Below are 24,142 nucleotides of genomic sequence, written 5' to 3' on the forward strand. Positions count from 1 at the left end.
CAGCCCTGAGCCACTGCCTGCCCCAGTACAGTACTCAAATTAAAGAAAAGGCTTTCTTCCCCTCACAACTCTGCCACCACCGATACTGATTGGGCAGGGGATGGGCCTCATCTTGGATTTGACTAAATACACTAAAATGAATCTTGGTGGTAGATTTTAGACATCTTCACTGGAGACTTGACAAAGAGCTATCCATTTATGTCCCAGAAGCTACTAAGCAATTATCAACAGACACAAACTTTTTATCATAAGCTCTACCAGATGCAAACTTAAGGATGAAAGACTTTTAGTCTCATTTTCAACCTGCTGAGCCATGCCGTTCCCTGACGCCGGCATGTCCCTGTTTCATAAAGTCCTTTGTTTATGGGTTTACCTTGATCCAGTGCTCCACACTGTCAGAATCAAACTTTGGCTAGAAAGAAGATGCAAAACATGAATGTAAAAATATCTCTGCTTATATATTTTTTAAAACTTGGTTTAATGTGATCAAGCCTAGGACCAGTCACTTGAGTCCCATGAAAGTTTTTGCTCTTTCACCAGTGATATCAACACTCTAAGCTTCCTTTTCATTTCTAACTCAAATGCTTCTGTGCTTAAGAGACATGGATTCACCTCAAATATTGCAAAGATTTCCTGTGTTACCTTGTGCAAGTTAACTGATTCTCCAAAGAGTTGATGTTATGAGTATGACTAGTCCACCTAACTTCAGTAACACCATTCATCAACACAAACTTTGCAGGATTGAAGTTCACATCTTTCTTTTTCTCAGTTCCCTCTCTGCAAATAGAGATGGCATTTCTATTCCTGCCATCCTTCCTTCCTCCCACTCCCCACCTTTGTTTGCAGTCTATTTACACCAAAAACTCCTCAGGGCAGGGGATGCCCTTTTCCTAGGTATTCTCTACATGCATGTACATGACTAAGACAATAACTAAAGACTCTCTGTATGCTATAATTCACATGTCAAATAGGCCTCATAAAGGTGCCACTTCTGCTATTCTAGGGGAAAAAATACAAGCTTCCCCCACTTACAACACAAATTACAATTTCAAAAAGCTAATTTTGGAGGGAAAGTTGCACATGGCATGTAAGCAGATACAGTAACACCAAAAGTCTAGATTTGCCTGCCTGGTTTATAACCCCCCTGCCACCCTCTATTGCCGCAATTCAAGGCTGGAGCTGCTTTACTTATTCTTTGTTGTTTAAATTTCAAGTCCCAGGTGAAATCAGCCAATCAGTTCCAAAACCTATCAATTGAGCAGAACTCAGGTGTTCAAATTCACATGGTGCTACCACCAGCAAGTATCCTCCCTCCCAGGCTCATCAACCTGGGGTTTCAGATATGTCCAAAACCATGGCACACATCCTACAAGCAGGCTCAAGCCCAGAGGTCTTGGGGTTCAGATGTCCCCCAGGTGTTGCTTGCCCTGAACCAACGGGCCAAAGAGCAAGTTAGGGGGAAATCCCCCAGCTCCATAAAATAGGTGTGTAGTCAAGATTGCTCATGGTGGGGAGGGGGCTGCCTGCAGCACAAGGACACATCTCCACTCTATTCTACATATAGACGTTGAGAGGTTAGGAAGAAGGGAATCTTTCTTTCCAATCATGTCAGGAAACCACCTGGACTGATTTTTTTTTAATTAATATATTTTGTGTTCCTGGTCAAATCAGCCAAATCATAATGATTAAGCAGAACTCAGTTGTTCCATGAACCAGACCAATTCAGCAGGTGGAACTCAATTGTTCAAAACACCATGTATGGCGCTACAACTGGCGAGCATCCTCCATCCCAGGCTCTCACCCTTGGACTTCAGATACTCCCAAATCCACTGGCGGGCATCCTATATGCAGATCCAAGTCTAGAGGTCTTTGGATTCGGATGCCCCCATTTGATCATGGTATCTTCCTTGCCAGGCACCTACTCTTGCAACTCTCACCTCTTGCTGTGGCTCCAGCTCTTGGAGTTCAGTAATGGCCAACTCAATGAGAGCTTTCCTAGCCTAACGGTAGACAAACTCTTGCATCCTCATTGCTACAGAACAAAGCTGAAGGCAGCAGGGGCTACAGCCAGCCTGAGCCACACAGGGACCAAAGCAAAGGAGACGCACCCCAGGGCAGGGGAGTCATTGATGACAGTGGGTTCCCCTAGGCTCTTGGAGGCTGGGCTGAGGCAGGGGCTCAGCTAGGTAATGCCAAGCCCAGGAGGGGTGGGAGCAAACAGATACTAGTGCCATTGCCCATGCCCTTGCTCATGCCCACACAGCTCCTCCACCGAGCGGCATTCCCCAGGGGCTGTATAAAGCGGGGGATGAAAGGTGTTTTCTGATTGGCCAACAGTGCCCCCGATGCCCCCTATATGGACAGAGCCCTCTAATTGGCCGCGACAGGGAGGCGGGTGAACCCCATTGGTGGAGGGGGAGGTCCCCTCCATAGGGGCCGCGAGAGGCTCGTAGCTGCCCGTGGGGGGTCACGGTTACCTTAGGCCGGGCCGCGGCACCGAGGCGCTGCCAGCGGTACAGCCCCGAGAAAGCCATGGCTGGGGAGGGTGGTGCTCGCCGCCGCGAGGTATGCCGGGAAGCCGAGTCCCCCGGCGGGCGACACCGCGGCAGCTCGGGCTGCGCGGACTACGCGGCCCACAATGCACTGCGCCGCCAGCGTGCGGCGGCTTCACCATGGCAACGGCACCCCTACGTAGCCACCCCAGAGGGGAGTCCCCAGCGTCCCTTAGTGATGACATTGCGGGCGCTAATTGGGCCAGGGCCGCGGCCGGCCTGCTGCGACGCAGACATGTGGGGCCCTGGGAGAAGCAGGTAAAGAGGGTCTGCGGTGAGTTCCCTCCGCGTGAGCCCAGAGCCAGTGTCTAATCCCGGGCGACGGGGGCAGAAGGGGGCGGTGCCAGGCCCAGTGACTAATCCCAGTGGGGCGGGACCAAAATCCAGGGCCGTGCCCCAATGAGGGGGGAAGGGTATGGGGGGTACCGTGCCAGATGCCCTGGTCCAGTCCTGCTCAGGGGCCCACAGCTAGAGCAGCAGCCCCGAGGCTGGTGCTGAGCAGTGCCCAGGGGGTGTGGGACGGGCTTGAGGAAGGAGACCAAGAACTGTGCCACTTCCCCAAGTGCAGCGCCCTGCTCTCCTGAGTCCCAGCAGTCAAGGGCCAGTGGGTGCTGGCTGGTGGGTGACCCTGGAGTGCCCATTACTAACCTGTGACTCTGTTTTCGCACGGGCTGTCCCATGAACTCATGGCTGTGTCCCCTAATTCAGCTTCCCTAATTAAGGAAGGCTGAATGCTTCCCTAGTCGTCCTTGTCACTGCTAAAATGGGGCAGCACTTAGGCTGGAGTCCTTCCAGACTTGGGCTGCACACATGCATTCAGATAACCTTGGAGAATTTGCCCAGGTTTGTTCTCCTTGTAGAGAAGCTTACCTAGAGCCATGAATACAGAGCAGAGGGCTTGCCATGCTGACATGGTGCAGCCAGAGGGACCCCTGTGCATGCATCTCCATATGTTCTGCAGGCTCCCTTAGTCTGCCTGGCAGCAGATGACAGCAATGCATGGGGCAGCCTTGCTTGGCTAACAGATGGCCCATGGTCAGCCTGTGTTGTCAGCAGGCACAGACAGTTGATCCCTCAGGAGACACTCTTCTGGAAGTGGTTTAACCCTGATTGTGCACAGTTTATTTTTTTTCCCTTAAGCAGCCATTTTTTTCCCTTAAGCAGCCATTTTTACTCTAAGAGAAAAGCTTGAATATCTGTACATTTGTGCTTTCTCCTGGGAGAAGAGCAACTCTCCCAGGAGAAACTGAATGTCTGTACAAGGTCTAGGATACCTCTTTTGAGAATGACTTCTTATTTGGCAGCCATAATGGATACTCCATTGGCAGCTGCATTGCACAGGGAAATTGCTATTAGCCCTAAAAATAAGTGGTTTAATTTTCCATTTCCCTCCATTTCCTAGCATTTACAGAAACAAATAGAAACCCAGCCTTTTTGCGGGGGAGAGCCTCCCTCACCGATCTCTCTGCTTAAAGAACCTAGACGCAGTTGGCCAGGAGAGTTTAGCAGGATGAAGTTAAATCTTTCCAAGGTGGTCGACAGATGCCGTCTTGGGAAACTGACTAATCTTGGCAAGAAAGGGGCTCAAGTTCTGGAGTTTCCAGGTTGCCTGCTGTATACCAAGACAGGATCCCCACCACATCTCACGCATGACACGCTGCAGGTGATCAAAGGGGTTCCCACTGTTGCACAGATCACGCTTTCAACCCTGTAAGTACGAAGCCCAGATGGACACCTGCTTTTGTGCAGTTAGCTTCCCAATTGGAAACAACACTTCATTTGGACAGGGGTGGCCAACCTGTGGCACAAGCAGCACAGGCAGTCTCTGGATATGGTAGGTGAGGGAACGAACAGTAAGAGCAGGAGATCGGGTCAGGAGCTGAAAGTGAAACAGGAGACCAGGCAGAGGAAGGGGGTTGGAATGGCACTCAGGGAGGGTGCATGGCTAATTTGTGGCATGCCTGTTAAATAGGTTGTTGCCCCACCCTCACCCTCTCCCGGTTACAGGTTTATCTTATTAAAGTGTGTGAAGCGAGAAGCATCTCATCTGGCTCAGCCCAGTAGCACCTCTAGCCCAGCATCTTGTTCTCCCCAGTAATGGTGAGAGTCAGATGTTCAGGTTAAGGTGCAGGAAATCCTAGAATGAATGATTATACAGCCCTAAGCAGTTCTCAGGAAGAGAGAACCTGCTGCTTTGGAACTATGAAGGGCTTGGCCTATAAAACACCAGCACCTAGCTATGGCAATGCTCTTTGTAAAATACAAAATTTGAAAATGCAAACAGAAAGCTTGCAGGATAGTTGCCAGTGGGATTTCTCACTGAGGACTTGTTGGCATTATGGGGCTTTTGCTGCTGTAGCTGTGCCAACAGAACTATGTTTGCAGAGTCCCCTAGTGGAGACAAGGCATATTGCAGCAAAAGCTACACCAATATTTTTGCTGTGCTGAAATATTGCAAGAGAGCCACACAATGGATGGGCAAATGGGGTCAAGAGATCTGGGTGTGGCTTAGGGTTGGAGGGTGCCAGAATGGAGCTAGGGTGTGCCTCCCCTCCTGCCCTTCAAGCTCACACCCTGCACCTCACCTACAGCAGCTCTGACAGTGGGAGGGCAGAGCATCAGCAAGAGACAGCAGTCAGTGTTTAAATGGCTGCTTGACACCCATTTGCAGCAAGGGTGACACTATAAGCTTCCTTGCTGGTTTTCTGGTTCTGACTGGCTCCAATTCCAGTTTCCAATCCTGGTAAGACCCTTGATATTCCATGATTGCAGTTCTCAGTTCTTGATCCTGATCAGACTTTGACTTTGGTTTTTAGCTCCTGATTCTGGTTTACCCATGGCTTGACCTGTCTTTGGCTTCTAATCCTGGCCTGCTTTGACTTTAGCTACAGCCTCTGAATCCAGTTCTGACACCAGACTCCTCCATACCCCCAGCTCCCTGGGGAAACAGTTGGGACCACACTAGTGTTTTACGCATTTAACCACTAGGCAAAACTGTCCACGTCCTGGTTTTCTAATATATAATATAATATAATATATAATAATAACACTTTGACTTGTACAGAATCCTCTTGTAACTGCTCTGGTCAGGATGCAAAACAGATCTTTCTCATTCTGATCCACAGACTCCATTACAGTCCCAGCTGGGGATCCTTGATGCCTGTTTAACAGTAATAGTAGCTGATTGTTTTAGGTCTGAGGTCCCAGGTTCTGTGCAGTATGCCCATTACAGTGTCAGCCATCACATTCCCCTTGAGGGTTTAGATCAGGGAGTGCCAATTAGCCGCACACCCATCCCAAGTGCTCCTTTCCCTCCAGTCACCTCCTTGTATCTGATACGTTGCTTTGCTTTCTGCTCCCTGCCCTGTGCTCCCAGCTTGATCTGCTTTTCTGCTGCTCCTTGCTCAGTGATCCCCATCCTTTCTGCTGCTATGCTTTCTGCTCTCTGCTTCATCTGCTGCTGCTGTGATGCCTGTCCCCTCCCCAGTCTGCTGTGTGCCACTTTACTTGTAGCATGCATGTCACAGTTTGGTCACCTTTGGTTTAGATCCTTGGGGTTGAATAGGTTCTACATGAATTATGTATGCGTGAGAGCTCAAAGCAAGTGTTGTGTTTTTTCAGTTACAGGTCAAACTTTTTTTTTTTTTAACTCTCCAAAAGAACCATAAAAATCACTTGACTTATGCGAGTGTAACAATAGTTATGACTCTGACAATCTTGACTTTTGTTACCTGCAATATTTTTATACATGGAACAAAAATACTAAGAACTATTATTTTTCACATCTTATCTTGTATATAGCCTGCACCCTTCTAACTAAAACTGGCTGGTGAAACTTAGTATGCAGTATATGCGAGAGATCCAGAAATTTGGTAGTAGGGGAGTGTTGGCAGAGTTAATTGCCATGGCTAAGGGAGCCATGGCAGTTGATGTTGTCATCATTCCTCTGCTGCCAATTTTCCAGACTTGTGGAGATCACCTTGGCCAGACGGCTTCATGTGCCAGTGTGGGGCAGTGCACAGGATCATTCTGTGTCTGGGCAGTCACGAGGCCCTGGACCCAAAATGTGGGGTCAGAACCAGCACATGGTCCCAAACTCTGTGCTGGGTCACAGTCAACATATGTATATTGACTGTGTGTGCTGGGTATTGGCTCAGTTTACTGGATCCATCCGCAGGCCCCATCTGGCACAGGCCTTGGGAGCAGCCAGAGACAACCATAGGGGAGTGTGGAGCCCAGGGCAAATCAGCCTGTGCAAGACCCCTTTAACACTGCAAGGGGCGGGACTGCAGCCACTCTGCCCAGCTCTGCGGGGCCCCCAAAGCGTAAGGCCTGGGGCGGTTGCCCCAGTTTGCCTCTCACAAAGGACAGAGCCCTGGGAGTAGGTTTGTCTCCCTAGCTGCTGCTACTTGGTGTCTCCTAGGAAAATTTTATTATCTTCACTCTGCCTCTTAAAATCAATGTGCGTATTATGTATGTGGGTGTGTTGTATGCAAAAATTCAGTATTTTAGCATGTTCAGTACATTTAACCCTTTGGGCCTTTTTCTTAATTGTTTGATCTTCCCTTTGATTTTGTAAGGGCAAGAGCAGTTTAAGGTCTTGTTCTGTAGTTATCAACTTTTATTCAGGGAAGAAGTAGTTTCTCCTAAAATCCAGCCTGAAAATGTAGGGTCCTAGCAGCTTGCTAAGGTTGCTCCTACCTTGGCAAAAACAGGCTCTATAGCTCCCTACCTGTGCAGGTCTTCTACCATGATGTGTGGTAAGTGATGTTGTGTGGATTGGCATTGCCACATAGTCTAATCCAGATTTAGATGGCACTTGTGTTGACAAGATGTAGGTTTCTTTACACAGCAGCTCTATCTTGCAGGCCCTGGGGCAGTATGATCTCGTGATATTGGCGTGGTGCCCATGTCATTCCTCCATCTCAGTCTGTTCTGTTGCTGAAAGCTTCTGCTCATCTGGTAAAAACTAAAGTCCTTTCACCAGGATGCTGAGTAATTAACTTGTCCATGCTTCTTTCTGCAGACTTCTTGTCGTTGAAGCTGTTGTTTATATATCTAATACGTGTGTCCTTTTATCTTTGGATACAGTGTGGAACTTCACGAGGTCTTGGAGGAGTACAAGCAAGGAATTGGGAAATTTATAGGTAAAAGTGTGTGTGTGTGTGGTCTGAGCCCCTTATACTTATACTTCTTATACTTCTGTACATACTGAGGCAGAGGGCTAGGGTGCAAGTCTTTCACTGCTTATAGCTTGTGTATCAGTCTTTTTAATGCCCTGTAAGCCACATGGGCAGCTTATTTATTATTAAATGTGGACATAGGATAGATGCAAAGTATTAGACACACCACAGAGCCTGTAGTTCTTTTCTTCATAAAAGAGACAGTGCAACAGTTATACTGTAATTTCCCCCAACACTGTCAAGAATGGGCTTCCATACTGGCTTGGAGGGGCCCTCTTCTGGATCAAGAAAGGCAGCTGTCCATGGTCTCTCTTTTTTTTGGCCTTTGTGCTGTGAGTGAGTGTTGACAAGTACCATTTTGGTGACTTTTTTGATGCAGACACTTTCTACAATTCAAACCTGCTGAGAACAGCCTTTCCCATACAGCCTACCAAGCAGTCCCTGGAGGGTAACATCTCTTCAGTCACTGCTCATATGGGACAAAGTAGACTGGGTTATTCCACCCCCCCCGGCCGCCACGAAATGATGGCATGAATAGGCAGTATGGAACGCCCCAAGTATAGTACACTCTGTTAGAAAGGATTTCCTGGCACGTCATCAAGCCTCTCAAGTCACTATTCTGATTTTTTTTTCTAGGGAAGGTGGCATTCAGGATGCATAGACCCTTCAGGGCCAGAGAAATTTGTCTTGCCCTCCTTTCAGGCCCCTCCCAGTCTTCTCTTTCACTTGACTTGCTCCTCAAATTCTTTCCTTTGCTCTGTGGAAGGTTGTGGGCCACAGATGTGTTCGTTTCATTTCAGAAGGAACCGCTCTCAGGCACTGAGCTTGATTGAACTTTTTATGCCTCACTTAGCCAGACAAAGAGCCTTTTCTACCAGGGCACTCCTTACCAGACAGGGAGCAAGACCTTCCTCCCTAGATCTGCCTTTCTGTTGACAGCAACCCTGAGGCAGCGTCATCTGTTTTAGTCCTTTATATACCTTCTTTAAGGAGCACTTTGTGCATGAAACCTTCCCCCTGGTTTTTCTTGTGTCTAGAATAATTAACAGCACAACCTTCTTATTCCTCATGCCATAGCTGTTGTGAGGCATGCACACAGATTTATTGTGTACCCTCTGTTGATCAGGGACATGTTTAATAGGGGTAAAGGCCTGCCTCAGCCTTTCTTGTGCTTCCCAGACTCCAACTGGAGTAGGAACATGTGTATAGAACACACACAGATAAGCTTCTGTGCGGCCCTGTTCATTATTGGGCATGTTCAATTGTGTACCAAGTGACCTCAGTTCAGTCAAGAGGATTTAGACACATCTGTCATTAACTGTAATTGGAGGTATGGCTGGGATTTTCAAAGGAGTCCAGAGGAGTTAAGAACCAAGCATCCAGGGAGCTTAAACGGGATTTGAGCAACTGACTCCCTTAAGTGCCTTTGAAAATGCCAGACTGTGCATCTCAATCTCTTCACTGGCTTTGAAAAGTTCAGACTTTGCCTACAGAGTGGGGAAGCCCATATTGTATTAAATGCTCTCAGCTTGTTCAATAGTGGATGAGACTGTTACTTAAGAGGATGATAAACTTCTCACTGCTGCTGCTTCTCAGTCTGTTACCATAAAATATGTTGCCCTTCCTTTAAGCCTTGGGCCTGAGATGGTTTATATAGCCCAGACTAAATGGTGTCAAGTGTCAGATGTCCCCCATGTACACGCTGAGTGGGAAAATGAATCAACTGTTGTTGTGTCTGACTTCTTTTAGCAACAATAGACATTAATCAAGTGAAATAGAGGCCCATAGGCCAAATGTAGCTTGTGAAGTCATAAAAAGCAAGTTCTTCCACTTTCATTTCCCACTCCATTTAGAACCTAGCTGTCTCACTTGATGTTTCATTGCCGTGGAAGTCAAACAAGTGATGTTACTGATGGAAGTAATGTACATGGAGTTATCTTTTTTTTTAAAGAATCACATCTGCCTCTTTAGTGAGGTTCTGGTGCAGCCTTCCTCATGTCTCTTTCTGTTGTGTCTACAGGTATGCCAGATTCAGTGCTGTACTGCTCAGTTCAAGACCCTGCCACCTCCTGTCCATCTGGCTACAATACCAACAAGGTATGGTCCCAAAGCTCCAAATACAAAGGTCCAAATTAAGTCCCTCAAAACCCAGACATCTCCCGGTGCTAGAGAATCATTGTCTCCCATTTACCAACCGGTGTTCCCTGTTTAAACAACAGAATGCCATCATGGTGCATCGAGCAGTACTATTCAACCCTGTTAGACTCAAGGCACCCCTCAGAAAATGCCAGATTTTAGTTTTCACTTGTTTCTTGACTACAGAAAAATCATAGAACAATTCGTCTGTTCCTAAGCACTCAGAATCCACAACAGGTCATAATATTTTTGACACTACAGGTTCCTGTTTAATATCACTGGCTTTATCTTGGGAATCATGTGGAAATGTTTGCGTACCTAACAGTGCTAATATTACATAGCACCTCACAGCACCCCTAAAAGCAACCTGTTTAAGAATCACTGGCACAGCAGAACATAAAGCACAGGGCTACAGTATCCATCTATATATCAGGCTTAAAATAGGGGAGTGTGGTCAGATAAAGGGCCGCAACTGATCTGTCCATTCCAAAATCATGTCTTCTGACTACATAGAGCTAAACTGGGTACAGATGAAATTAATTTGACTTATAAACTGCTCAGATTTCCTCAGGAGCCACTGAGTGGCAATAAACTTAGAACCCCTGGAGGCCAAGTAGCTGTCACTTCTTAGATAGCCAAATATGCAGGAGGATGACATGCAAAAGCTGAAAGGGGCTGGAGTGATCACTGGGGATCTGGGTTTTCTATTTCCCATGGAAAAATGGAGTAAAATGTGGATTTTCCCCCTTACTGGAGTAAAACACGGATTTCTCATTTTAGCAGAGAAACCTGTGGATTTTACAGTTTTACAGTGAGCTCTTTGCAGGCTGGCAGAGTTTCAGCTTGCATGGCACGGGGAGGGAGCAGGAGGAGGGCAGTCAGGCGGGGGCACTGTGTGTGTATATGCATATGCCCTCAGGCAGCCTTGAAAGCAGCCCCCATAGGTAAGTGAGGGGAGGGATTGAGGCCCCCATAGGGGGGGAGGGAGGGAGGGAGGAAGTTGGGCAGGGTTGGGGCTGGAGCTGCTGCCTGGCTGGGCAGTGTGTGGGGCTCCAATGCATGGCATCAGGGCCCCGGCAGAAGGCGGGATGGGGCTGCAGGCAGCTTGTTTGGGGGTGGGGCTGGCTCCCTGCTGCCCTCCCTGGGAGTCTCCTGCATGCATGGAGGCAGTGTGGGTGTCAGCACAGGGTTGTGACCCTTGCTGCTGTGGCACATGTGGGAAACACATTGCCAGGGCAGCACAGAGATCAAGCTGCAGGCACCTTTCCTGCGCAGCTACACTCTGCCCTGGAGCACCGAGTCGCCACCATGGGCTGTGAAGGCCCCAGTGGAGTGCAGTGGGGTGGGAGCCTGCAGTGCGCACTTACCAGGTCGTCTTGTGTATAGGCATAGCTTTTGCTCAACTGCTCCTCAAACACATTTTGCTTATTAGACTACTACAACCCTGGGTTGGAAAAGCTGTCCCTAGGATTGGACTTCTGTATCCATGACAATGTTGAATGTTCCTAGTGAAGAGTTTAGCAAAAGCAGGTGATTCCTGTTTCTTTCTGACGTGAGTACCCGTCATTTACAAAGTAGGCTGAATCCCATCCAATTCATTTTGCACTGACCGCAACCATTTCTCAGTTGGCAGGACTTTCTGTTACTATTTCTGTCCTTGTAGTCCATGGGAATTGTGCTGTTAACCTCTTGACATGTTAGTGCATGTGTGTGGACAAGTGCCTTTGCCTGAATAGAATTCATTAGAGGCAGTGAAACGGAATGGTTCCCTTCACTGGACAGAAAGGTCCTGCATTCCAGGCTGCAGTTGAACCAATGATCAGGCTCCTTAGCCTTTTACCAGTTCCTCAAACTATCTGGTTTTCCTGCAGTTAGCTTTATTGGATAAAATGGGCATGCTGCTAGGGGGAAAATAATTACACTGTTCACATTTTTTATATCTGCTTGAGAAGTGAAACTAATCTGATTGGTTTTGCTTTGCAAGTCTTGTACGCTAGCACAGCATGGGTTATTCTGGGTTTCTGGTGCAGCAAGAAGAGCATTTGAATACACAAAAGCTGTTTGGCATACCAAAGAAAAAGCAGTAAAAGAAGAAATTCATGATAATGCTTGTACTCATATTGGTGGCTGTAAAACCCTTTGATTTTAAATGTGGAGGTCTAAACCATGGGAGTGTTTCTTTCAAAGCAGTGACTCTCAGTCGTTTGGCCCTGCAAACTAAATGAAGGGTGTGGGTCTGGTCCATAGGCCAGCTCAGAACTCAACCACCAGGATTAGGTCCTGGGGGCCCTGTGCTACTTCCTCCTGCCATGGTCAAGTCTCGGGGGCTCTGTGCCATGTCCTGGTATGCTGGGGTCAGGTCTGGTGCTACCCTGTGGGCCCAATCTAGTGCACAGGGCCACAGTCCCACAGGATTCCCTATGGACTAAATGACAGAGTGGCAGGAGCTAAATTTGGCCTTCAGGCCAGGGCTTGAGCACCCTTTCTTGCAAACCTTGTGAGACTCATAATTATCCAGATGGAATGATCCACATGCAGGGAAGAGGCATATTATGCTAGTAGCTACAAACTGGAGCGGTCAGGTCCGCATATGACACTAAAGTCAGTCAGCATTTGAAATATGTCCCCTTTGTTTGCTCAGGAGCTAAAACATAAGAATACTGTTGTTTGGACCAATGCTTTGCCTTCCTGCCATAAAAGCTGTAGATGGGATGGTACATGAAAGTACAAGATGGAAGCCTAAGAACACAGACATGATGGGAAGGATCTGATCATTTGACCACTTGGCAAATGGTGGTAATGCCTCAGGGGGAAATGAGAATGCATGTGCACACAATATCTGAATTTATTGCTCAAGAATCTAAGACATTTTTGTGTAAGCCTGCACATAGCAGAGATTCCTTTTCCAACATTAGTTCATGTGGTTAGAGCATAGTGTTGGGTTCAGGAGACTTAGGTTATTTTTCTAGCTCTACCACTGATTGGGCCTAGCATGGAAAAGTCACTTTGCCTTTCATCCCAATGACCATGAGAAGATGTCATTCTCATTTTACAGATGGAGACACTGAGGCACGAGGTGAAGTGACTCACCCAAAGGTCCCCGGAAGGGTTTGTGGCAGAGATGGAAACAAAACTCAGTTCTGCTTCCCAGTCTCGTGCTTGGGCTGCTACATGCCAAAGACAGCTAGGTTTTCTGAGCAAATTTCTTTGACAGTTTGTCCAGAAATACTCTTTGACTAGCTGGCATTTTACCAAGACTCCATAGAATCCCTGGTGGTCTCTTACCCACTCCCATCAACAGCTGTCCCCGTATTTTTTTGTTTGCCCACTACAGACCGTGTCCATATGGGGATGCGGTGGGCGGATGGAAATGACACCTTCCAAGTTCATGAGCATGCAGCAAGCTCTTCAGCCCAACTGGTTCCAGTGCCTTTCAGATGGAGACACTGCTTCTGGTGAAACCAGCAGGAAGAGAGCTAAGAAGTCTGTGGACCGATCACTTTCCTTTCTGGACAAGTGCCTTCAGCTGCTAGAGAAATCACCGGTAAGGTCTCAGCATCTCTGAGGCAAGTGTTTACACTGAGCCTGGTAGGTGCTCCAGGGCAGGAGCAGTAGAGCATCTGCATGCATAGTCCACTCAGGCCTGAGTCATTCTTGTGCAGGAGAAACAAACTGAGGTCTTTCGCCTCTTGCACCATGTACAGAGCAGGCACAACATGAGGAGCAGCAGAGAAAGGATTTTCTTGTGCCTGTCCTGCGTTTGTGCCTTGTCCCTGACGAAGGGGAATCAACCTCTAGAAGTGAGAGAGGAATTCAGTCTTTTTAGTGTTTTGGGGTTTTTTTTGAGTACAGCTGCCTCTCCTAGGCTTGTGTTACCTTCTGTCAGCACCAGTTTCCACCCAACCTAAAGCTTCTAGGGAAGCAGACTTAGTTATCAAGGGCCTGAGATCTGCTGAAATACCAGTCCATAGACAATGAGAGTCCCTCCTGAAGGGGGTCTCATGGAGGGGGGAGCAGGGATTTTTTCCCTCGTCTAGAAGTCAGACAATCCCTCATTCACCTGCCCTATTCATTTTATTTTTTCCTTATTTAAACTCCTTGGAGTACCACAGTCTTTCTAGCTAGTGGGGACTGAGTAGGTTTCACCCATGCTACTCAAGCACCTCCCTTACTGGCAGACTGAATTACACTCCTTTTTTTCCTAGGGAAGGGGTGTGTGTGGCTAGAGCTGTGCTGGCTAGGAGCCCATGGTAGTAGGGAGGGGGCCAGCCTGGTCCTGCGTAGTGCTGACATTGGGGCAAGTCCGCTTGCCTTCATGCCCCGAATAGGGAGCACTGCAGTGAAGTATGCTCACTCCTTCTCCATGTGTGTCCAGTCCCAGAAATAGTGTCGCAGTCATAGATTGGTGCTGCACACGCACCCCACACTGTTCAGCTTTCTTATGTGCATTTCTTGGCTGGTTGCTGCAAGAAGACTGTTCCCTTGCACACAGGGTAGGGGGAAGGGGTCAGGGTGAACTTCATGGCAGTCCACTGGGTTCAGTACAGAGGTGGTGTAGACATGCCCTGAGAGGTACTGAAGTGTAAAGTGTAGTGAGTAGCAGTCATGACAGGAGGCTTTCCTCAGGTGTCCTGCAGCAACACTTGGCATTTCTGCAGTGCTATCTGAGAATCTAATGCGGTGTCTAAAGGTGTGTTGGTGGTTTCTACCCTCAAGGGAGGTGGGTAGCTATGGAATGAACTGGGGGCAGAGCCTGGCCCTTCATTCTCCAGTTCCCTGCTCTAGGCCCTAAGCTGCACTGTTTCCAGACCAGAGCCTTATCAGCTGGTACCAAATTCCAGCAATTTTTATGGGTCCAGGAAGGTGCAGTTCAGTTTCCAAGGGCCTGGAGGCTGTCACTGGTCCTGTTTCTGGATAGTGAGGTACAGGTCTTGTTTCTGGACCAGCTAAGTTTGCATTTTTTGTAGTGCTTGTACCTCTTGCCTGACCCAGGAGCTGCAGGAGAGTGTGCTGATTGGCGCAATCGAAGGTGGAGACGTTCTGGAGGAGAGGCTCAGGTCAGCCAGGGAGACTGCAAAGCGTGCTGTGGGTGGATTCCTGCTGGATGGCTTCCAGGGCCATGCTATGGCCAAAGAGACCAAGCTGAGCTTGATGGAAGCGGTCACAGCAGAGCTACCGGAGGACAAACCAAGGTGAGATTTAAGTGGGGGATGTATTGCAGGCAGTTATCAGGAAATGCCTGTTCTCTTGCTGATGATTGTGTGAATCACATGCTGTGCCCTCAGATATCGAGAACCTGGGTTACGATAGGTCTGATCTTGCTTGTTAAGGAAAAGGTGGCACAGGACTAGACCTATAACTGTTAACAATATGAATCTGAACTTTTGCAAGGCTTTTAGGGAGATGCAGGGTTTGGAGTCAGGCTTATTTCTAGACAGAATCCTGTTTGGGATAGGTGTACGCTGGATCACAGCTAGCCTGGAACAAAGCAACAAAAAGGTCATTCTACTCAGGAGGGGGTGTTTATTCTCACTACAAAAACTACTACTTGATACATTATGGCTGTCACCTGTCAGGCTTGGAACAGCAGGGGGTGCTGCAAGTCAGGAATGAAGGGCATTGGCAGAGCTGTGTGGGGAGCCTGAGGCTGGAAGAGCAGAGAGGGCTGCAGGATAGGAAAGGGGCAGTGACAGCAGAGAGGATTGTGCTTAGATGGTATCCATGTGGCAACCACTGCTTGACCAACACTGAACCAGGGCTAAAAGCATGAGCTTGTATAGCATAAGTCAGAAGGTCTGAATTCTGTAGCTGTGTCCGGAGATCACAATGGCCATGGACTGGCAGAGTGCAGGAATTGTAACACTAACCAGTGGGTGCCACCTGACTGAACTGCACCTGGTTCTAACCATTAGTAGAAAACCATGAAACCATGATGACCAGTCTTTCAAGATTCTTCTAAGCAAGCCCCTGGGCCTGTCAGCAGTCCCAAGATGGTACAGCAGGCTACAAAGCGGAGCTTTCTGGAAGCAGAAGTAAAACCAGCCCCTCACTGATAACTCTTATGAGGCTTTTACTGAGCTCTGCCTATCTGCAGAGGTCTGCTCTCCTGCCGCACCCAAGTCTTGAGATCAGCCAGCTTCTAGTAGTAAGAGGGGAGCTCCATGATATCTACTCTTTGCTCTCAAATCTTCCTTTGCTAGGAAAAACACATTTACCTTGATGGTTTGTCTGAGTGTTTGAATCTTGCTTCCCTGAATTATCCCTGTAGCTGCCATCAGAGAAGCTATTCTACTTGCTCTTTCTCCTTTCAGAAATGATGTCCTAACATTGGTGAAGAGCTGGGGGAGGGTCTTGACAGAGTGGGGCAGATGCCTTTGTACATCTCCAAAGACATGAATTTGAGCCCAGCTCTGGACTCGTGCCAAAGGCTGCTGTAGTCAACCCAGCTCTACAGAGGCACAAGCCCTGCATGGGTACCCATCCCAGGCAGCCAGGTGTGTTGCCATGTGACTCCCTTCTGTAGCTGATGTGTTTTAACCACATTAAACTGATATGCTGCTTATGCTTGGGCAGCGCTGGACTTTTACAGATGGTGAGGAACAGCTGCCACAACCTGCTTTGGAGGTAGCTGCCTTTTTGTGATTTAGCATTCATCCTAGGCGGAAAGATGCTCCCCAGATCTATGGGTACAAGGGTTTTTCGTCTCATGCTGGCCAGCGCATGCTCAGAAATCTCAACATGTGCAAGACAAAAACTGTATCCTCCCTCTGTATGAAGTACACATTAGTCTGGGAACTGATCCCATGTGTAATTAGATACCAGTTGTTTTACTACTGAGGAGCATTTTCTCCCAACGGTGGAGGCATTAAATGTAAAAAAAATGAGTCAGTCGATATCTTACCTTTTTTTTTCTCATTACCTTAATTAGGGTTATAAAAGTGACTAGATTTGCCCCCTTGTTCCTTCACTTCTCAGCCCTGTGTATTTTCTCAATTATCTCTTTAGTTCATTACCCTACATTAGCTTACCCTGCTGTCAGCACAGGCAGTGCACCTGCGAGAGATCCAGAAAAGCTGTTTTCTCTCTGGCCTTGTCTGTTCTCAGTGAAGCTGCCAGCTGAATTTGGATGGCAGCAGACTGTTGTCACTGACTGGTGTTAAGAGGTTGGAAGACCCCAGCTGGATTGCCAGGTCCCAAGAAAAGCAGATAGTCCTGGCTGCTGGGGGAAATTGCTGCTTTTGTGTTTAAGTGGGTCCACCTGAGCAGGAAGTGGTGGGAGACAGGAAGGAAAGGGAAACTAAGGACTCATTGCATTGGCCTTTCTCATTTGTGTCTTTAATTTCAGCAGTCCCCCTGCATACTTATTTTCATAATAGTGAATGCATTACTGCAGAAGGGAACCCTTCCCCCAGCATTGATGTGTTATTACATCCTCCTCCTTCTCTTTTATAGAAACAGGACATTGGCTGTCATAGTCCCCCTGCTTTACCTATGGCAGGCTAGGGTGTTATGTCTTGTGTCAGGGTTGATGATAGTTTTACAAGATTTTAGATTATGGATTTGTATAGGATGATTTGGATGGGTATGATCCTGCCTGAGGCAGGGGGCTGGACTAGATGACCTCTGGAGGTCCCTTACAGCCCTACTTTCTGTGATTTTAATTGACAACCTTTACCTTAAGTGCTGCTGTAGATTGTTTTCCCCTCCTCCCCCTCCCCTCTTCCCTCCCCCTCTTACCCCTCTATAGACCCTTTTGGGTTAGTGAGGTGAAAGAAGATGAATTCCTATAGCCCAGTCTAACCACCCATATTCTGTATGCATGCATGACCTTACTTGTAGAAGCAGTCCTGTTGGCTTGAGATAGATGCAACACGATGGCTTGAGACAGATGTTTGAAGGTTCAGGCTTTGAGAATCCACTCAACTCTCTCATCCTTTGGACCATTTTGTGATGTTGCTGGTGGTTTCAACGAATGGCCACATTCACCTGAAATAGTGCTTTCTGCACCCAAACCAAGCCACAGGGAACAGTTTTGAAAATGGCTAATGAGAAAGGGAATGTTTGAATGTGACCTGGGAAATATTAGAAGGATGACTGAAATGGAGGTTGTGCAAGAGGGTTAGGGACCTGGTGCAGCCCCCTGCCCCCTACCAAACAAAAATGCCAAGCCAAAACGAAAAAAAACCCTTGTACCCTGACAATGTGCAATGAAGTATGTGATCTGTAGAATCAAGTGTAGTGGGTGGGTTATGAACTAGAATCAGTTTACATAAGCACCAAGGAAGCTAAATAGCTTTAAACACTATACATAAGATTTAGAGGTTGTTCAGGGTTTAATGAGAAGTTGGTGTAATATTTCCAATAGTAACATAACAGAGAGCCTGGGAGATGAGGGAAATTTGGACGGGCTGTCACATGCCGTGTGGATGGAAAACAGAAGTGCACGGCCTCATGATTGGCAGTAGTCTATGTGCCAGCTTGTCTTCACTTGCTGCTGCTTTCACTGCCATAAGTGTAGTATGCCGAATATTTATATCATTACACTGGTGGACTGTCTAGTGTCTTATCTTAAAGCTCCTAGTCATTACTGGGTACGTGTGGCTAACCTTACTGGACCACTGGTCAGATCCATTATGGCTGTCCCTGTGCTGGGGGAGACTGCAGTTGCCCATTCAGTTCCATTCTGCACACTGCAGACCTGTATTTTTTGTATGTTTCTTTCACAGACTCATCCATGGTATTGGCAAACCTGATGAGGTACTAGAGTGCATTGAAAGAGGAGTGGACATCTTTGAGAGCGCTTTCCCCTACCAGGTGACAGAGCGGGGCTGTGCCCTATCTTTCAGCTATGACTACCAGCCTGACCCAGAAGCAGCAGGTAGATTTCTGCATAGCTGTATTGTTGTGGTCATTGGCTGATGTAAAGTGGGAGGTGTCATGGCCAGCATAGCATGTTTTAATTATTCAAGGCAGGAGTGAGGTTCTTTTGGGTGGTCCTAAAGAACAATGTCAGCCAAAGAATTTGAGACTTAACCTTAGCACCTGGAATATCCAAATGAGGTCAACTGGACCATGGTTAAAAGTACTGTAGAGTTGAGGGTATTCCATGGTTTACTGCGTAGTTGGCTTTATGGGCCCAATACTATTACATGCTAAGTGCCCTCAAATCCCATTGGGCCTGCTTCTGTTGAAGCAAAGCTCCCGTTACCTTCAGCAACACAAGATTGGCCCCGCAAATTTTAGTGGGAGCTGAAGGCACTTGGCTCCTTGCAGTGTTAGACTATGTAGCATCACTCCTCTCTCCCTCTCCAGCTGGACAATGTTAGGGAAAACCTTACTCACTGGGAAGCAGTTTTTCCCTGCCTTACCCACTTTGCTCCTTTAATATCAGCACTAACAAAACTAGTGCAAGTTAGTCAAATCCTTTGTGAACATGGCACTTGCTTAAATGAGTGAAGGCTTGGTACCTACCCAGAAAGGTTTCAGATGCAAGGAGTGGTGTCCTCCCTAGACCTGGTAAGATTTTTAATACCAAAAAACTCCCCATAGTAGTATCTTCTTAATGAATCGAACTTTGAATCACTTTTTGTTTTTTTATGCTTGGAAAATTCAAAACCAGCTGTTCCCTTGTGCTCACTCTTAGGTCCTGGCCCACAACTAAAGCCTTATGGTAGCACTATGCAGCACTAATAGTGGCTTGCCACAATTGTCTCCTTTTTGGAGAAAGAAGTATGAGAAATTCCAGGCCCAAAAGCCATGGCCTTGTGGAAGTTGCAAGCAGCTGCATCTCTTGAGTTTGGAATCTCCATCTGTAACTGCAGTATTGCTACCACCACAGTCCAGCCTTTTGGATTTCACTGGTATGGAGGAGAGGGGGAGGGATCTTTAATCCCAAAAGTACAACAGGAAAAGTAAAATGAATGTAGATGAGTCACTTATCACTTTCACTCAAATCTAAATAAATCAATAGTTCAGATGATTTCCTGCTGTATAAAATGGAATTTAGGCTGAAAGTATTTTGTATGACTTAATAAAAAGGAATTAAACTCAGTAGAGCAGCAAAAGATGTGCAGCTGTTTGGCTGTAAACTTTTGTCAGATTAGTTAATTCCTTGTTACATGCCTTGCAGTCTAATTAGGTTTGATCTCATACATGTATCCAGTTCTACTATCTTAGGATAACCAAAGAGGGATGATGATGATTTTCATAGAAAGGAGTTGGAGATTTTGGTTTGTAGCAACAGAGAAACTAAGATGTCTGGTGTCAAGTTACTTCCTGCCCTTCTTTTTCACTGCTGCCTCTTGAAGAAGTATTGTTGCTTTTTGCCACAGTGTTGAAACAAAATTGGACCGAGGATGCTGGGGGAAATGGCAGCAAAAAAGACAAGGATGAAACCTCCAAAGCTGATTTGGAAATGACATCATTTGAGATATTTTTGAAGGACAAAAGGTAAATGGGCAGGGGAGAGACTTTTAAACGGTGTCTGCAGCCATATTGTTTTGAGCTAATATTCTTATGCTGTGTCATGCTTGGTCAGTAGCTGGATGGCAACTACCCAGGGAACACCTACAGTCCTGCAGAGAATGCTGGTATTTACTAAGTGCATAATACCCTCTGAGGTGGTTTTGGACAAATGCCCTAGCCTGTCATTTGGAGACAGTGCCAAGATACCATTGTTCAGGTGACATAAAGCCAAGGGTTTTTTCTTTTCTTCACTGTTTAGCAACTAAAAGTGCCACAGCACTTTTCACAGCATGTTACAGCCACATTCCAACTTATGGAAAATAGCCTGTAATGAGGAGTCTTATTAGTGATTGAAAGTTTTTCAGTTTTTTTAGTACCTGATTTGAGACATCATTGACAGATCCAGGTTTTGAGCAGGGGGTTGAGACCTCATCCTTTGTTAATCCAGGTCTTTTTTCACTGTGTGTCAGGAAGGGCACAGATTGAGGGGTAATTACTAGTCATTTCTCAGTCTTGGCCTACATTCCTTCTCATCTAACTTTCATCTTCTGTAATGTTGACTGTGCTAATAGTAAGTTTGTGACTGGGCAAGCAATATTGTGGCTCTTTAACGTATTACCCCAGAGAATCCAGACCTTCAGGCATGAATGAAAAGATTCCCATTCAGAAAAATGTTTAACATCACCCTCTGAAACTTGGTTGCATTATTCAGGCTGACTAGGGCAGGGACTCCCAACCACCGGGCTGTGGCCCAGTGCCAGGCTGCGAAGGGTTGGCTGCCAGTCCACAGGAGGGCTGGCTGCCAGACTGGAAGTGACCATGGACTGGCAAACCGTGGACTGGAAGTGACTGGCACGCTACTGCAGACTGGCAGCCAACCTTTTTTTATGCTGAGCGTAAAAAAAAGTTGACTACCTGCCCACAGTATGCCGGTCACTGCTAGTCTGAAGTTTGCCGGTCCTCGGCCTAAAAAGGTTGGGAACCCCTGGACTAGGGCCTGAGTTGGAAGCCCTTGAAGACAGTGGAAAGATTCCCGCTGATGGTTTCTGTGGGCTTTGGATTGGTCCCTTAGGTGTGTGACATTATTAGCAAGAGGCTGTTGGCAGGAATGGTGTGCTAGAGCATGAATAAAGTACTATGTTGTGATGCAGGAAGAGCTTTGCCCTGACTTATTTCAAATGAGAATGTAATGTCACTGTTTCACTGTTTGCAGCCTGCTGACTAGAGCAAGGTTTCATTGCACACACTTCACAAATCCTTTTCCTTACTACTTGATACTGGACTTTTTTTTTTTTTTTTCTGATGGTGGCTCTTTTGCCTCCCTCTTCCTTAGATACCAGGATGATTTTGGTCCCCTTGTGCAAGGCTGCTCCTGTTACTGCTGTCAGAACCACAGTCGAGCCTATGTCCATCACCTCCTGGTGACCAATGAGCTACTTGCTGGTGTCCTGCTCATGATGCACAACTTCCAGCATTACTTCAGCTTCTTTGGCGCTATCCGGGATGCACTAAGAGATGAGAGACTCGATCAGCTGAAGATAGTAATCTCCAAGCAGGCACTGTAAGACCCAGAAAAAGCATAGCCAGTCCCTGTGAGGTCAGGGGAGATGTAGGGAGAATAAGAAGTTGTCCAGAGAGAACTCATAAGTATAGGGCAAGGGAACTTTTAAGTGGTTTGGCATAGAGAGGGAAGAAGAGAAGCACATGTGCATGAGTGCAGATAGATCCCTGTCCAGCTGCATCATGGGAGACTTTTTGGCAACTGTGGTTGTTCACTTCAGCCTCAGTGGGCATTACAGCCTGATGTCAGCCTGGTTAGAATTTGTCTCTCTGGGGAAAAAGGGATGGATCATCTGTGCATTTGCTTTCTGTGAGATTCTGTCCTTTGCACCTCCCTCCTCAACGTTCAGTACCAATTTTGTCCCCCATATCAGAACTTCTTGGGGTACTTTTGTAGATGTCCACCAGCTTTTCTTCCTGCCCTCCGTCTTACTGCCTCAGCATCATCCTAGGCTAGGAAGAGAGGAATCACTGATAGTTATCTCCATTGTGGCAAACCAGAGCACTTGCCCCAAAAACAATAGAACAAATCTCCTTATGCAGTCAGAAACTAGGTCTGCCGATGCCATGCTCCATCCCCAGAGTTGGCCTTGTGACAAGGCACTTCAGTTAAGTACCCTCTTTTCTTCCTTGCTCTCTGTGTCTGCTTCTGGGTGTTCTGACTCTTTTTAATATTCTGTACTAGGTGTTCACCCCTGTATTAACCTCTGGACAGTGCTGAACAGGCCTCAGTCTTGCTGGTTGTGTATGGCTGCTCAGAGCTCCCGTGTGAGATGAAACTGCATGAATGACTAAGACCCCACAGGAAAGAACATATATCTTTTTTAAACCACATGATTTTTTTTAATGCTATTGATCTATTTTAAATGCAGTTGTCATTTCTTTATCAGACTTTTTTAAATGTCCCATATACTGGAGTAACTGATATATTTATTGTATTTTATGAAAATATCAATAAAAACATTTTTCACATTCTTTGAATTGCTTCATTGAAGTCATAGACATTTTGTTTGAGTTTGAATTCAGTTACGGTCCTTAAAACACACCTTACAATTAGTAACATGACCTGAGAACATAGGGCTTGTTAGAACAGATCAGATTGGGTTTATCTGCCCAAGTGTCCTGCTATAGATAATGGCCTGGCACTAGTCACCCTGGAGGAAGGCTTAAAAATTCCACAATAGACAATGAAATGGGAGTGGGGGAACTTTAATATAGTACAACCTCATTAAATTGAACCCTTGTTCATAGCGACTCTAACTTTTAACAGTCCCAACCTCAGGAACTGACTCGTTCACTGTTGTAATGCAGTAAATTGACCGGAATCCTATTATAGTGAGCATACTTTTTTTAATGTACTTTTTTAATGAACTTTTCTTCTGGTGCCATAGAGCAGTGATCTCCAAACATTTTTGATCGCGCACCCTTATCAATAAAAATTTTTTAAGCACGCACCCCCAATATATGTATATTTATATAAATAGAAGTTCTAATATTTTCTTCCCGCACCCCAGTGGATCATCTTGCACACCCCTCTTCAGAGACCACTGCCACAGAGGTTTGTTATACTAAGGTTGTTCTGTATTGTTATGTAGAAGCAGTTAGGATTGTTGTATTTTCTGGATTGTTTTATTAAGTCATTTGTCTTATGAATATTTTTAAGGGTTAATCAGCAGCTGACTCTCTTCCTCCCCCACCCCTTTAAATACAGTGCTGGTATCATCACACAGTGCCTTTTACCCCTCCTCTTCCCCCTCCCTCTCCCGCAAGCACTCCAAAAAGAACTAAATCAAAGCATTGCCGCATGGTCTGAGACTGCAGCAGGAGGAGTTCAGGCAGGAAGAATGTAGGTATCTAGTGTAGGCTGAGTGTCAGGACTAATGTCTTTTCTCTTCTGACCAGTGTCACAGGATTGCTATAGACCAGAAATGAATGACCCTCCATTGTACACTTCATCTGAAAGAGGGCTCTTCTAGCAGCATAGGGCTGCTTCTATGATGCTGTTTTGGAAACAGCGTGATGCAGGCTGTGCAAGATGAAGGGCAGATACGATTAAAGACAGATTAGCTCCTGTAGAACAGTTTTCTTTCTCCAAACCTCTTAGATGGAAAAAACAGCAGAAGACTTGTCTGAGTGCACACGCTAAAGTTGTGCAAAAGGAGCAGAAGTTGTGTTGAATATTTTTTACTCTTTGTTCATTTGGGTAAATATTAGTCACATCCAAGCTGCATCTCTAATAGAGTTGCT

At 46.6% G+C, this 24,142-nt stretch overlaps 2 protein-coding genes across 7 annotated transcripts in view; one reads left to right on the forward strand and one right to left on the reverse strand.

Annotated features, from left to right (window-relative positions):
• Positions 1-2,625, reverse strand: part of CCDC191 (coiled-coil domain containing 191) — a 46,872-nt gene extending 44,247 nt beyond the window's left edge. The window contains exon 1 of the mRNA XM_090056454.1: positions 2,478-2,625. Coding sequence (XP_089912580.1) covers positions 2,478-2,534 — 57 coding nt within the window. The 5' untranslated portion in view covers positions 2,535-2,625. The remainder of the gene's footprint in view (positions 1-2,477) is intronic.
• An 11-nt stretch (positions 2,626-2,636) lies between these two features.
• On the forward strand, positions 2,637-22,870 carry QTRT2 (queuine tRNA-ribosyltransferase accessory subunit 2). Of its 6 annotated transcripts, none has more exons than XM_090056456.1 (10): positions 2,670-2,810; positions 3,955-4,262; positions 7,644-7,699; positions 9,756-9,832; positions 13,206-13,415; positions 14,864-15,063; positions 18,598-18,749; positions 20,203-20,320; positions 21,669-21,896; positions 22,581-22,870. In XM_090056456.1, exons 1-10 carry the CDS (start codon positions 2,673-2,675, stop codon positions 22,597-22,599), a joined length of 1,506 nt encoding a protein of 501 aa, XP_089912582.1. In that variant the 5' UTR covers positions 2,670-2,672; the 3' UTR covers positions 22,600-22,870. The 6 variants fall into 6 exon arrangements, 4 of the variants coding, with proteins under 4 accessions (XP_089912582.1, XP_089912584.1, XP_089912583.1 ...); XM_090056458.1 differs by having other exon boundaries at positions 2,760-2,826; XM_090056457.1 differs by having other exon boundaries at positions 2,765-2,826; positions 4,028-4,262.
• The last annotated feature ends 1,272 nt before the right edge of the window (positions 22,871-24,142 follow it).

Source organism: Crocodylus siamensis, chromosome 1, assembly GCF_052110815.1.
Source record: "Crocodylus siamensis isolate JL-2025a chromosome 1, ASM5211081v1, whole genome shotgun sequence".
In the NCBI taxonomy this organism is placed as follows: Eukaryota; Metazoa; Chordata; order Crocodylia; family Crocodylidae; genus Crocodylus; species Crocodylus siamensis.

Coding starts and splice junctions, on each gene's coding strand:
- QTRT2 (XM_090056456.1), top strand. CDS start 2,673: ATGGCAACGGCACCCCTACGTAGCCACCCCAGAGGGGAGTCCCCAGCG. Junction 7,700..9,755: donor AGGAATTGGGAAATTTATAG/GTAAAAGTGTGT, acceptor TTGTGTCTACAG/GTATGCCAGATTCAGTGCTG. Junction 9,833..13,205: donor CTGGCTACAATACCAACAAG/GTATGGTCCCAA, acceptor TGCCCACTACAG/ACCGTGTCCATATGGGGATG.